General features: G+C 41.7%; 1 protein-coding gene across 2 annotated transcripts in view; it reads left to right on the top strand.

Annotated features, from left to right (window-relative positions):
• Positions 1–11,884, top strand: part of CAB39 (calcium binding protein 39) — a 109,705-nt gene extending 97,821 nt beyond the window's left edge. For both annotated transcript variants that reach the window (XM_023193899.2, XM_023193900.3), the window contains exons 6-9: positions 1,097–1,156; positions 4,848–4,913; positions 8,579–8,722; positions 9,339–11,884. In XM_023193899.2, the coding sequence (XP_023049667.1) occupies positions 1,097–1,156; positions 4,848–4,913; positions 8,579–8,722; positions 9,339–9,527 (459 nt within the window). In that variant the 3' untranslated portion in view covers positions 9,528–11,884. The remainder of the gene's footprint in view (positions 1–1,096; positions 1,157–4,847; positions 4,914–8,578; positions 8,723–9,338) is intronic.
• Positions 11,885–13,621: the final 1,737 nt, after the last annotated feature.

Here is a 13,621-nt window from a genome sequence, read left to right on the forward strand (position 1 = left end):
AAGAGCTCCCTGTGGAGTCTGGGACCTGACATCTGGAGTGAGCTATGGCACTTCCCTCGTTTTCTTGACCGTGGGGCATTTCTTAAAAGCATTTCTCAGAACCAATGTTTCATTTCAGCATACTTCAGGAAACACTAGTTCTTTGTAGTAACTTGGGCAACCTTCAAACATAAACAGGAACAAAAACTAGGAAAGTTAGTTGGGAGAAAGGCGATGATTGACACTATCTGTAGCAGTGGTAGGAAGGACCTTGATCCATTAGTTTACCAGCTACTAGCCAGGCCTTCCTGCTGTCACTTGTTCCCATTCTCTTTCCCACCCAGTGAGACCAAGGCTAGTCCTTTGCTAACGTCTAGGTCCTGGAAGGCAGGGATCATATTTTTTGTCTTTGAAGCGCTAGCACCTAGAATTTTACCTGGCACATAGTAAATATTTCTGAATGATTGTTCCTTGGGAAAGCTGTAGAGTGAGGCATAGGGTTCTATTTCATGGTAATACAAAATCAGACTGGAGGTTCACAGTCATTGTTAATTCTACATTATCATGCCAACATTCTGCTTACCTAAAACACATTCTGCCTCTAAAAACTTTGCATTAGCTATGAACCTGAATGTGATTGAACTTAGGAGGAAGAAAATAGAGCCTCTAATCCTTTTTCTAATAGAAGACATTTCCTCTTTCTCCACTAGGAGTGCTAAGTGGGCGTGGAATTGTTTGATACTTTACCACTACTGTTAGCTTTGTTTTTGTGTTTGTTTTTAAATAACCAGCCCACTTGGGGAGTGTTAACTTTAATTTAACTACAATTCCTTATTCTTTTTCTTTAGCTTATATTTCCATTGCCTTTATCATTTTTTCCTTCTAAGAGCTATAGATCCATGACTCATCATAATCACTAAAATTGCAGTTCCAAATAATTAATGATTTTAGTTTGCTCTTATAGAATCAACGTTTTTAATACAATTCATGCTGAAATGTTAAGTATGGTGATTTTTAACAACAGTTTTTATTAGGTAAAATGGTGTGGAATGTTTTAGGATTCTCTTTCTTGAAAACTTGGAAAACAACTATAAAAAATTTTTATTTCTTTTTTTAGGATTTACTTACAAGACATAAATTGCTCAGTGCAGAATTTTTGGAACAGCATTATGATAGAGTAAGTATATGAAATATTATTTTTAAATAATAAATTGTAACTTGTTACCAGAAAGACTTAAATTAGGTTTTTGTACTAGAATATTTATTTTGCATATGTAATGTTTATAAATGGTACTGTAGTTATTTCTCTTCTTAAACAGCTTGTAGAATATTACTTGGTCAGAAGTAGACATTTTTGATTGACATACTGCCCTTTGAAGCTTTTATTGCTTTAAAAGAGGAAAAGAAAGCATTTTGCTGCTAAAATGATAGTAAAGATAGTGGGAACATTATCTGACTTTTTAACTTTTCCTTCCTTTTCCATCAGTTGCCCCACATTTCTGCTGCATACAAATAGAGAGAGAGGGAGGCAGCAGCTGATAGGATGAGAGCAGCACTGGCCAGAGGGGACGGGAGCCCGGCTCTGCTCCTGCTCTACTGCTCACTCCTTTGTGGCCATGGCCAAGGCAGTTAACCGCTTGGGGACTTAGAAGTCCGTCCTTATTGTAAAATGAGGACATTGGACTAGCTTGTCGGTAAGGTCCCTTCCAGCACTGAGTCAATGTCAGATGTTCCTGGTAATAGTATCCCCCAGAGATTTGTCAGTGATTTCCAGAGTGCTTGATAGCTTGATTTCCCTAGACCCCCACAACTGCCTCTAGGACTGTCGTGTGAAATGATGTCTTCCACTACTGCCAGTTCTGCCAGCCTCGGGAGGATCTTCCGCAATACCCACAAGCACTGTTGTGATGTACTGGTTTAACTACACATCGCCGAAGATTCTGACAGGTGCCCTTAGAGAGGTTGGAAGAATGAGAGTCCACTTAAAATTCCTATCTATCCTGCAAGATTTGGTTTAGATTTTAATTTTGCTTCTGATTTAAATTTTTGAAATCCTAAGTATTATTAATACTTCATTATTCACTTTGCTGTTCAAATACATTATGAGATTCTTAGAGGCAAAAATCTATGCTTTCTCATTCTTTTGTGGTTTTTTTTTTTTTCCTGTCTTTTCCCCCTGCCCTCCACTCCCAGTAAGAACATAACACAACACTGATCACACAAGTCCTTCATAAGTAGCCTCATAAATGGCTTAAAAATTGCTGGTCCTTTATTTTTATTTCAGCTCATGTATATTTCAATATGGGTGTGTTTCTTCTTGTATGTTCATTGCTTTAAAATGGCAGCCCTGTCATCATCAGGGTGTTTTTTACAGTAGACAGAAGCATGGACTTGAGCCTTGGACTGCCTGGATTCTGGCTGCAAGTCTCAGCCCTACCATGGGCTAGTAAGACTTCAGCAACTGCCTTCATGCACCCTCTGTGCCTTCAGGGTCTTCCACCCTGAAGAAGGTTCTTCATAGTACCTGTCTACTGGGATCATCATGAGGATTAGATAAGAATGCATATGTGACATGCATGGCATAGTGCCTGGAACACAGGAAGCATTTAGTAAAGGTTAGCTCATTATCATCACCACAAAGATTTTTTAACATACTAGTAATTTAAGGCCTACCAGAGATACAGACCAGCTAATTTCCAAGACATTTGCTACAGTGAAATCTATTTAATCGTGCAGTAAAATAGCTTCCTACATGTTGTTAATAGATGGCATCAGTTAGCAGGATTTTAGAAAAATATATGTGAGGCAATTAATAAATATATAGAAAGCAATCAGATCTTACAGAGGGACAAACCGTGGGGGATGTGGGTAATGTAAAGCCACAGGTGAGGTTATTACACCAAAATGCATGCTCTAAATTCGGGTACGGTTTGGCTCTGAGGTTTCTAATAACCAAAGCGTAGAAAGAAATAAAAGCAATTAAAAGATGACAGTATTTGTAGAGTAAAATATATGCTGGCTGCTCAAAAGAAACATAGCTTTCCTAGCACTGGGACCTGAAACAGATTTCTCTCCTTGGCATTCTTAAAGGAGAGTCAAGTTACAGTGTCATGTAGTGGACTGTCATTGCCATGGCATTGCAGTAAAGAAAATGCTCAATCCTGATGCAGTTCCCTGAAAGCAAGTCTTTGAGGAACCCAGAAGTGGGTGGGAGGACAGGTATCTAGATTTGTTACTTATCCTTTGTCTGTCCTAATTCAGAGGGAAAAAACTAACATAATCTGAAGGAAACAGGGGCCACATACATACTCTTCAGGCAGTTCTCCATGAAAAATTTCTTGCAGCCAAGCTTATCCAAAGATGCAGCAGAAAATCGACTTGCATTTTCTATCAAGAATTTGAGATGTGTCTATTTTGTTACTGATTTAAAAGCAGGTCCAGTGTTTTGGTCATCAATTTGATCATCATTTGAGAAGGTAGAGTTAACAGCTCTTTCTGAAAAGAGAGAAATCTAACTCAAATACTTATTGAATAGATGGCCAGCTCACCTCTGCCAAGAGGTAGGCAAAAGAAATAATGTATAATTCTGTGTTAGCTCTAAACCAAGAAGGCCAGAAAGCAAATTTTTGAGGCTTTGTAAGCCATGTGGTCTCTGTTGACTCTCCTGTCTGTTGTTCTGTGAAAGCAGCTGCAAATAATACATAAACTTTTCAATGAATTCATGTTCAGTAAACAAATGAGGATGGATGTGTTCCAGAAAAACTTTCCACAAACAGGCAGCAGGCCATAGTTTGCTGTCGCCTGCTCTAGACCACAGGTGTATGGCTAATAAGGACCCATCATAAAGCATGGACACCAGACATCTGTCTCTTGGACAGATGACAAAGCAGGCATCCCCTGGCACTCGCCATGACCAAAGGAAAGTCTCAGGAAGGCACCAAGATCCAACAGTCATACTAATGCTGCAGACTTTTAGGATGTTTTAAACCTATTTGTGGTTTGAACAGACAGGCAAAAAATAAAATCTTAAAGCTAGCTGGCCTTGTCTACTGTGTTTTTTGAAGGATAGCCTTGGCCCCCGAGTTCCCGTCATTTTGGTTTTCTAACTCTCTGCTTTAATGGGCTTCTAGCCCTCACCATTCCAGCAGTGCCACTCTTGCCAGTGGCCACTGTTTGGAAGATCTAGTGGACCTATCAGTTCTTAAATTTGCGGCATTTTGTTCTCCCCAGGGCTTCATTCATGCTATGCCCTTCCTTTTTTATCTGCCTGGAATCTGTTCTCCCCTCCATTTCCGAGTAAAATCCCTCCCATCCGCCGGGTCTGAGCCTAAGCCCCACCTTCAGTGTTGCCCTGGTTAACACAATGCTGAATTTCTCTTCCCTTAATTTCTATTCTGAATTATTTTCTCTCTTTGCCTGATACATTGAAAGAGCAGGTAACTCTTCTCTTTATGGTTGTGCTTTAAACAAATTGAGTTCTTGTTTATATAAAATACAAGTTTTTCAATTTGACATGAAGATAGGAGAGCAGACTCAACAAGCGGAAGTGTGAGGGTAAGGAAGTTAGGTTTTTTGCATAGGGAGCTTGGGGTGACAGAGAGGCCTGGATTTCAGCTCTCTCTGTGGGCCTGGCTGGAACTGGGAAGGGGCTCAGTACCAGAAGTCCTCTTCATGGAGGGGATTGGTGGGATCACCTGAGGGTCTTAGAGCAAACATGGCAGAGGAAGACATGAAAGAGAAGGGCAGGGAAGCCAGGGCAGCCGTTGGCCTTCATGGTGTGAGAAGTGTGTCCTTAAGCTAATTTACAGTGTTACCTACCAGTCTTTTTATTTCTTGCAATAACCCTGATACATGTTTTCTTATCTTAGTTTTTCAGTGAATATGAGAAGTTACTTCATTCAGAAAATTACGTGACAAAAAGACAGTCACTGAAGGTATGACATACCATTTTGTATAGCTTATTTCTCTGTACCTTGTGTTTGAAATGTGGATGTGGGGAAAGGGAGATGTGCAGGATGGGTCATAGACCTTTGGGGGAAATAAATACCTTTGCCGAGGGTCAAGATTTTTGCGGAAAGGAATGGAATTGGACAGTGGTCCATGTGGAGCACATTCCAGCTTCCGAATAAGGTGGAGACACGGAAAGGGAATAAACGGGAGTTTGAAGAAGACTTCATCTCCTAGCAGTGCCTTCTTTGAGATTTTGGGCCGTAGTCATACCAGCTAGATGAAGGCACCCAGGTGCTGTGCTCCTAGGCCGTGGCCTGGGTGTCACAGGCAGGTGTGTGAGGGTGGAGGGAGACGATGTGCGTGTGAGGCTGTGGACCAAGGCTTGGCTGCTTTGTATCAAAACAGGATATCCTTTGCAAGTTTAGAATGTTAAATTTAAGATTTAAACTCTAGAACAAGGGTTGGCAAACTATACAACCCATGGGCTAAATCCAGCCTGGAATAAAGACATGCTTATTTATTTACATATTGTCTGTGGCTATATTGAGCTTCAGCAGCAGAATTAAATAGATGCCCCAGAGACCCTATGGCCTGCAAAGTCTAAAATATTCACTGTTTGGCCCTTGATAGTTTGCTGACCCCTGCTGAAGAAAATTCTTACAGCAGTTACTAACTGCATACCCTCCATTCTGTCAGTAAGCAGTCCCAACAGGAACTAGAGACGAAATCACAAAGGATTTGAGGGGAAAAATCATAATTCCATTCAGTTTTTTGCCAGGTCCATTTAAAATTTGACACTGCCCAGAGTTCTTCCCCTCATAGGTGTCTGGACCAATAATGACCAAGATTCCAGTCATCCCCTTCCTACCGTGGGGAAATCTCCCTTGAAGACCTTATCTTTCTGTGGAAAGACTAAAGGACACCAGCAGCATCTGGAATACTTTGTGTCCTTTGATAGGAACACTCCAGCATCCGCATTTTCAATCAGCACTTTCTTTCAGACCAGCATATTCGTTCTTTCCGTGTAAGGCTGTAATTCCTACAGCAGGGCATCCGTGACAGCCACAGCTGGGGAACGGGCACTATCCAACCAGGCCCCTTGCTTTCCATTCATTGCTGTTGCTTGGGCCCAGCCATCCTCTTCATCTAGTGTTAGGGATCCCTCATGATTCTTTTCCCCACCTCCCCTGGCTAGAGGATCATTTGCTATCCTTTCATCTTTGGGGGTTTGGACAGAACTTCTTGGCAGCTATGGGAGGAGTTTCTCTTCCCTGGACATCAGTGTGTGAGAGAGTGGAGGTTCCTGGGGCCTCTCCTGCTCTGTGATTCTCAAAAGGGCTGAGGAGTGCTGCTCTTGCCAGCGGTTACACAGATACACACAGTTCACTGGAGTCAGTATCTTCTAAGGCCACAAAGGCCAGACAGGATAGCCTAGGTTAGTAGCTTCTGGGGCCGTTGTGGGAGGAAGTGGGGGTGTTGGGGAGGTTACTGGCAAATCCATAAACTTTGACCAAATGTTGGATTCCTGGGCTGTTTGGATAAGTAAGGAGAACGGCCTTCAAGACCCTTCTGCCATTCAGAATTACCAGCATGAAAGGCTGAGACCGCTATTTCCAAGCCCCTAGGAATGGATGTAAAAGCAAGTCGCTGGTTCCTGCAGTTGATGTTAGCGGTGGGCCTGTGAGTGCCCCATGAACACATGGAGCAGCTTCAGCACCAGCCGTACTTTAAAGATGGATTTTAATTGATACTCTCTTTTTTGTAGCCACATTGGCATTTATTTATTCCCATATTTATGTTGCCAGGAAATTTATATTCCCTATGCAAGACTCCAAGTTTTTTAGTAAAGAATTACATCTTTGGGCTGAGTACGGTAGCTCACGCCTGTAATCCCAGCACTTTGGGAGGCCAAGGCAGGTGGATGGATGGAGGTCAGGAGTTCGAGACCAGCCTGGCCAACATGGTGAAACCCTGTCTCTACTAAAAATACCCCCAAAAATTAATTAGCCAGTTGTGGTGGCACAAGCCTGTATTCCCAGCTACTTGGGAGACTGAGGCACGAGAATCACTTGAGCTCGGGAGGTGGAGGTTGCAGTGAGCCAAGATTGTGCCACTGCACTCCAGCCTGCGTGACAGAGTGAGACTATCTCAAAAAAATAAAAGAATTACATGTTTGAAGTCATCTTCCGTCAGATTTTCTTTGGTTTCTGTGATAGAAAAAGAACACGAAAACTAGAAATCACATAATACTGACTTTTCAGTCTTTGTAAGAGTAGATGCTGGTTGCTTCTCACCGTAAGAATAGATTTTGTGATTCACGTTGATGTGAAACCTCATCTTTTGAGTTCTTCCTATGAGTTCCTTATAAAGCCTAAGTAAAATAGATTTGTTTTCTTGCACATCAGCTTATTTTTTATTTAATATAATGACAAGTTACTTATCCAGAGATCAGTTATCTGGAAACTTCAAGTATCTAGAACATAGCCAGAAACACAGAAAGGAAGCAACAAAAGCAATTAAAGCAAAGACTCAGCGGCGCTGTTCGCACCTTTTCTTCCCTTAGCCCTCACTCACTCACATCTCTGCGGGTGCAGGCCTGATGTGTGCTTTGCACATACTGACGCTTGTCTCTCACTGCACCCTCCTGAGATAGAGGCACTGCTGCCCACCCTCATTATACAGATGATGGAACCGAGGCACAGAGGAGTTCAATAAAATGTGCCCAAGATTACAGAGCTCACAAGAAGTAGGGAGCCAGGATTGGAACCCAGGCAGGCTGGCGCCAAGGACCAAGCTCTTCACTGGTCTGCCTCTGCCCTCAAGGACCGCAGCTTGGGCAGCCCCACTGCTGGCTCTGCACACTCAGCCTTGGCCAGGTTGTTGGCATGTTGACAACCTGAAGAAGTGACTGCTGGTTTTAGGAAAGAGTAAGCAATGACAGTTTAAAAGTTGTGAGTTTACATGATATAACCAACTTTCCAGAAATTAGTAAACCCTGAAGTAAACAGATGTTTTTTAGCGTAATTGGTATAACTAGTGATGATGAGGGTCGGTAAGAAAACCCTGAATTATCTTCAGGAGACTTAAGAAGGAGCAGAAAAATACTCACTTGTGTAAACCTTTCTGAATTAGCTGTGATAAAATGGTACCTGTGGCATGTGCAGGGTACACGTATGGAAAACTTGGGACACAAAACCCTTTATCCTGGAAAGTCCCGCTAAATAAAATTTTAAAATAGTTATTTTAAATTAAGCTAAGGTTTGTGGTTAACAGGAATAATCAATAGCTTTTGACCATTTTCTGATTAGTTTCTTTTTAGCGAGCTAACACAAATGCACGCTTAAAGGGGAGTCTCTGAGAGTCTCTAACTCAGGGCCAAGGGGACATCTTGAACATCCTCTGCAGAGAGCAGCGTCAGGCCTCCTGTAGATTTCATCTCCTCAGGGGGAAAGGTAGGAGGCATTCAGGTGGCAGAGAGAAGGCCCTTGATAGCTTTTAGTTTGTAATTCAGTTCAGTTCTTCCGTCTTTTGAGTGCCTACTAATATGCTATACTTAATGATGATTATGAAATAAATTATTTTTTTAAACTTTGATTTTTCCTTAAATTTTAATAACAATGTAAGAGTAATTGTTTAAATGTCTTCTCAGCTTCTCGGTGAACTACTACTAGATAGACACAACTTCACAATTATGACAAAATACATCAGTAAACCTGAGAACCTCAAATTAATGATGAACCTGCTGCGAGACAAAAGTCGCAACATCCAGTTTGAGGCCTTTCACGTTTTTAAGGTAGAGTACTAGAACCATCAATGATACTGTCCACTAGAATTGATCGTCTTCTTTCATTTGCAAATGACGGAAATTATTAGCCTCACTTTGGTAATCCAGGTGACTTAATTAAATTCAGTCACTTTTCATATTTGTGTGCTCTGACTTTTAAACAGAAAGGTAGACCTGGAAACAGGGGTTACTATTTGGATTTGGGAACAAGAAAGTTTATTTATAGAGGAGTGTCATTTATCCTTGGCCTAGAAGATTATTAACTGCAAAACAAAAGCATTTCTTAATGCTTTCTGTGGAGGTGTCATTCTTAAAATCCAGTCTGACCTCTTGTGCTGAGAAATAATTTCTACCCATTTTATTCTAAAATCAGAGTCTGTGATTTAATACTAAACACTGTGTTACAGGGCTGGCAGAATGAGTTTATCAGTCGTATTTGTGTTAAAACATGTAATTATTTCTCTAAATTGTAAAATAAGGCCTTCTAAAGCAAAACCTAATGACCCTGACTTCAGCGCCACCCCAGGAGAGCATAGCTTTGTGCTTTTCTGCGCTGTGGCTGCAGCTCAGTTGTGGCTGCGTTTTCTTCTTTCTCTGTGCCTCATGTGCATTTCTCTCTATGCAGGTGTTTGTAGCCAATCCTAACAAGACACAGCCCATCCTAGACATCCTCCTCAAGAACCAGACCAAACTCATAGAGTTCCTCAGCAAGTTTCAGAATGACAGGACGGAGGATGAGCAGTTTAACGACGAGAAGACCTATTTAGTTAAACAGATCAGGGATTTGAAGAGACCAGCTCAGCAAGAAGCTTAATCTCCAATAACATCTATGTTAAATCCAAATTCAGCGTTTGCTGTTAGCTATTCAGCATCAGGCACTCTTACTGATTCATGAGGAACATTACTGCTAATCTGCTGTTAAGTGAACGGTTTTTCATTTTACCCTTTTGTTTTTCAGTCCAGGTTGGAGATCGTAGCTGCTGCTGCTTGCACACTAGGGCACATGTGGGCTTTCTCTTGATCTTTGTGTCATTTCAGAATTCAGAGTACTACGGGAGTTCTGAACATGGCTGGGTTCATGAAGGCAAATGTATGGATGAGAGTGTGGTTTAGGAAAGAGGGCATTGATACCAGATTAGACCTATGTGTTTGCACCCATCTTTGTTGGCGATCTGAGTGCAGTGTGGCAAGTGCACACCTGGCATCCCTGCGTCAGATCGTACACCTTCGCTGAAGGAAAATGACGCAGAGCTTTATCTGAAATCAGAGGGGAACTGTATCCAAAATGGGAGTTTGGGGGCAGATAAAGTTGACATGCGAATAAATTGATACTGAAACTTAGCAACTTCTCAAAAGTGTAAAGAAGCCTCGTAAGATCATAAGGAAAATGTATATATGCTTTTCACAGCTTTCTAGAATTTTTTGACATTTGATTTTCTTGAGACTTGTAAACCTGGATATGTTGAAGGGTATTTGTTAATTTTACTTTTCGAAGATATTTTAAAAAGTAGAGCTAGCAATGACACCTTGCATTTCATTTCAACACTGCTTACAGGTTTCTTTTGTATATAATTCTTAGAATGCTCATTTCTTTTAAATGGTTTAATTTGTACAGCAGAGGAATGTTATTGTAGTAGTATGTAACTATTACCTAATACTGAGTTTTTGCAAAAAAACAATGAATGCTCATATGTAATTGAAATACTTCAGATCACATGAAAATGCTGATTTAACATTTTAAGTATCACAGCATTAAAAGAAAAAAAGTAAACCAATCCTTTGTATTCAGTTACCTAATGGGGTGCCATCAGTAAGCTGCGATACAGCCCTGGAGCTCAGTCAGCCACACCTTCCTGCATCCTATTGGCCTTATTCATTTAAAATGAGTTAATGAATCCGCCAGATCTGTGAATGATAGAGATTATGCTAAATTAATGCTGATTCTTTGTGTGTGTGGGAAACCTCTGTAGAGCACCTTTTCTTTCTTAGACTAAGTAATCCAGTACAATAGTTGTGAACTGAATAATTAAAACTTTGGCTTCTCTTAGGAAAAGAAGACTTCCTAGTCATAGGTGTCCTATGGGGAAATTTATTTTTTTTATGTCCTGTTCCTTAATGCTGCAAATTATCAGTATTTATCAAGTAACTGATTTTGCACCACTTTTTTGTTACTGTGACCACGGCAGAACAGTGTCTTCTAGACTATATCTATGTAAAGTTATTAGAATGGTATCTGTTCATTTTAGTGATATGAAGATCACAACTAACAACTTACAAATCAGAGTTTGCCAGTTCAAATTCAGCATGGCTGCAGCTGAAGAAATTGATATGATTATTCTTTGCTAGCCTCTCTTACTAATGGAATTATATATTGGCCAGTAAAATGGGCCTCCCAATTGCTGTTTCAGCAGGTTTTAAAACCTTCAAGAGCATCAGTTAGGAAAATAGCTCCAGAAAATACAGATATATTTTATTGTTATTAAAATGGCAGTCTGCATCATAATTGGCGTTTCCTGAGACTGTCTTTACCAGAATCTGTGTGAAATAAGGCAATCTAGTCTCCTCGAAAAGAAAATCTCTTAGATGTTTAGGAAGGCAGACTTGGCCGTGATGTGGTGTCCTGGCTTTTGTGGTATAGTGCTGTGTGTATGGAGTTAGTGTAAAAACATGGATTACACCAAGTGGAAGAAATGTCTTCTTGCCAAGCTCGTTCTTAGAACTTACACAATAAAACAGTTTCCACTTTGGCAATGATGTTGTGGCCTTTTAGGTGGAAGACAGTGAGGGGTGCAGTGTGTCAGAGACAACATTAATGTGTTACTCTTGCATTGGAATCTGAAGGTAGTCCAGACTGCTTGGGTTTTGTTTTTAAGCAAAACAATGTGAAAACATTTAAGGTTGAAATGTTGCATTTGAAGTTATGATCGTTTAATATATTCATATTACCAAGACTATTATACTGGAAGTGGTTTCTTTTTGTGTTATAAAGGTTTAATTTTACATAAGGCAGTTACTTAATGTGATTTTTAACCCTTAAAAAAGTGGAGATGTATACATTTGTTAACAATGCCATGAAAGCATTTTCTTTCTCCTAAGGAAAAGTGAATTTCTTATCAGAATATCTGGCTGGCCCTGTAATTTAAATTAAAATAAAATTTTGGAGAAACAGCATTGTCTGTCTTTATGATGTATTGTAGACTTTGCATATGTGTTACTGTGAACAGCTTCATCAGGAGACACACAAGCCCGAATTTTGTCACCAACTGAAAGCGGAGGGACAGTTAACACCCATTCCTGTCTGCCTTTTTCCCTGTTCAGGGGCTTCACTCCGCTGCCGCCCCTGCCCCCCAACCACCTTCGTGCTCATGTTTTCCTTACCCTTCCTAAGTAAAATTACACCTTTTAATGGCACCGTTTCTTAGACCCTAACGCTTTGAGGAGTAGATCCTCTCTCTTTGATTCTGTGTCCCTCTGTTATCAACACTGCAAGGCTAAACTAGAACACTCAGCCCGGAGTATTCACAGGTTACTGATGTGAAATGATCATGAAGGCGAGGGAACCATGGAAGCAGGAACAAGAACTCTGGCACTGTAAAGAATGTCCCTCGTCTGTCTTCCAGGGTGGCTCGTAATCCGTAGTGCACAACCCTGCCCTTGACTTTAACCCCTGTCAGTAAATGAAATCTTTATTCTGTGGAGTGAAGGCAAGGGACATGCTCTTGCCAAAAACACTTCATCCAAGTAACAGTGTCCTATTTGTTATATCTGCCAAGTAGTTCAGTCTACTTGTATGTTGTAGTTCCCCAAAGGTGACAAGGGCCCATTAAGTCATAACTTGTGACTTGGCCACTTCCAAGGATCACCAGGCTGAGGACTGGATTCATGCTTCAGCTCAAATTCCACTTCCTACCACAATCACCAATCAAATGCCCTCCTCCCCTTGCCAAAAAAAGCCCCAGAACATTGCGTTTCAGGCAGTTCAGGAGTAGTGCAGTTCTCACCCAGCCTTCCTAGTTAGGCTCCAGCAAGGTTCTGATCAGGGAGGGCTCTGAGGCTGCAGTCAGTATCCAATACCTTGTTCATGCTGGAGGCTAGAGCCACTCGAGGTCATGAAGAAAGTCCACCTGCCGAAGTTGTCCTTTACGGGAAGAGCGGGCGGCCCAGGACACACCGCCCTTCAGGTGCTCTGGGATGTGTCAGAAATCTTCTCCCTGGCCATGGCTGTGTCCTCACTGATCATGTGGTTTCCAGAAGACATGAAGGACGGTTAAGATTCTCCCCACTCAGCAATCTCAGTCCTGCAGAAAGTCCCACTGGAGCTTTTCACTACTAATACCGTCCGCTTTCACCCGCTGACAGTCCGCTTGCGGTCAACCAACACGCCTCCGCCACCAAGCACTGCAGACCCAAGAAGGGCCTAATAAGGACCTTAAGCTTTCGAACCTCCAGGAATCCTGCCGCCAGCATTCACACTGACTGAAGAGGATGGTGGTGGTTGCACAAGGCCGTGTCACTGTACAGCTGTATTAGGGCTTCATGCTGTGTGTGCCCTTACAGTGTACCTTCCTCATGTCTGAGAACTGGCAGCCAAGTGCCCGTCCCCACTGTGGCTGGCAGGTGGGGCAGCTAAATCTCCAAGGACAGTGACCCCCTGGTTGCTATGCAGAGGACTTCATCCTTTGCAAATTGTTAAAACTTTTTTATTTTTTCTAGGTAGCACTTCAGTAGTAAGACCTCAGAGATTTCTGGAAAAGATTGACTTTTTTTTTTCTTTCTTTTAAATCCTGTGCGAACACTTTGAGACGGAGTGTTTCTCTGTCGCCCGGGCTGGAGTGCAGTGGCCGGATCTCAGCTCACTGCAAGCTCTGCCTCCCGGGTTCACACCATTCTCCTGCCTCAGCCTCCCGA

The sequence above is a fragment of the Piliocolobus tephrosceles genome, chromosome 11 (genome assembly GCF_002776525.5).
Source record: "Piliocolobus tephrosceles isolate RC106 chromosome 11, ASM277652v3, whole genome shotgun sequence".
NCBI classification, from domain to species: Eukaryota; Metazoa; Chordata; class Mammalia; order Primates; family Cercopithecidae; genus Piliocolobus; species Piliocolobus tephrosceles.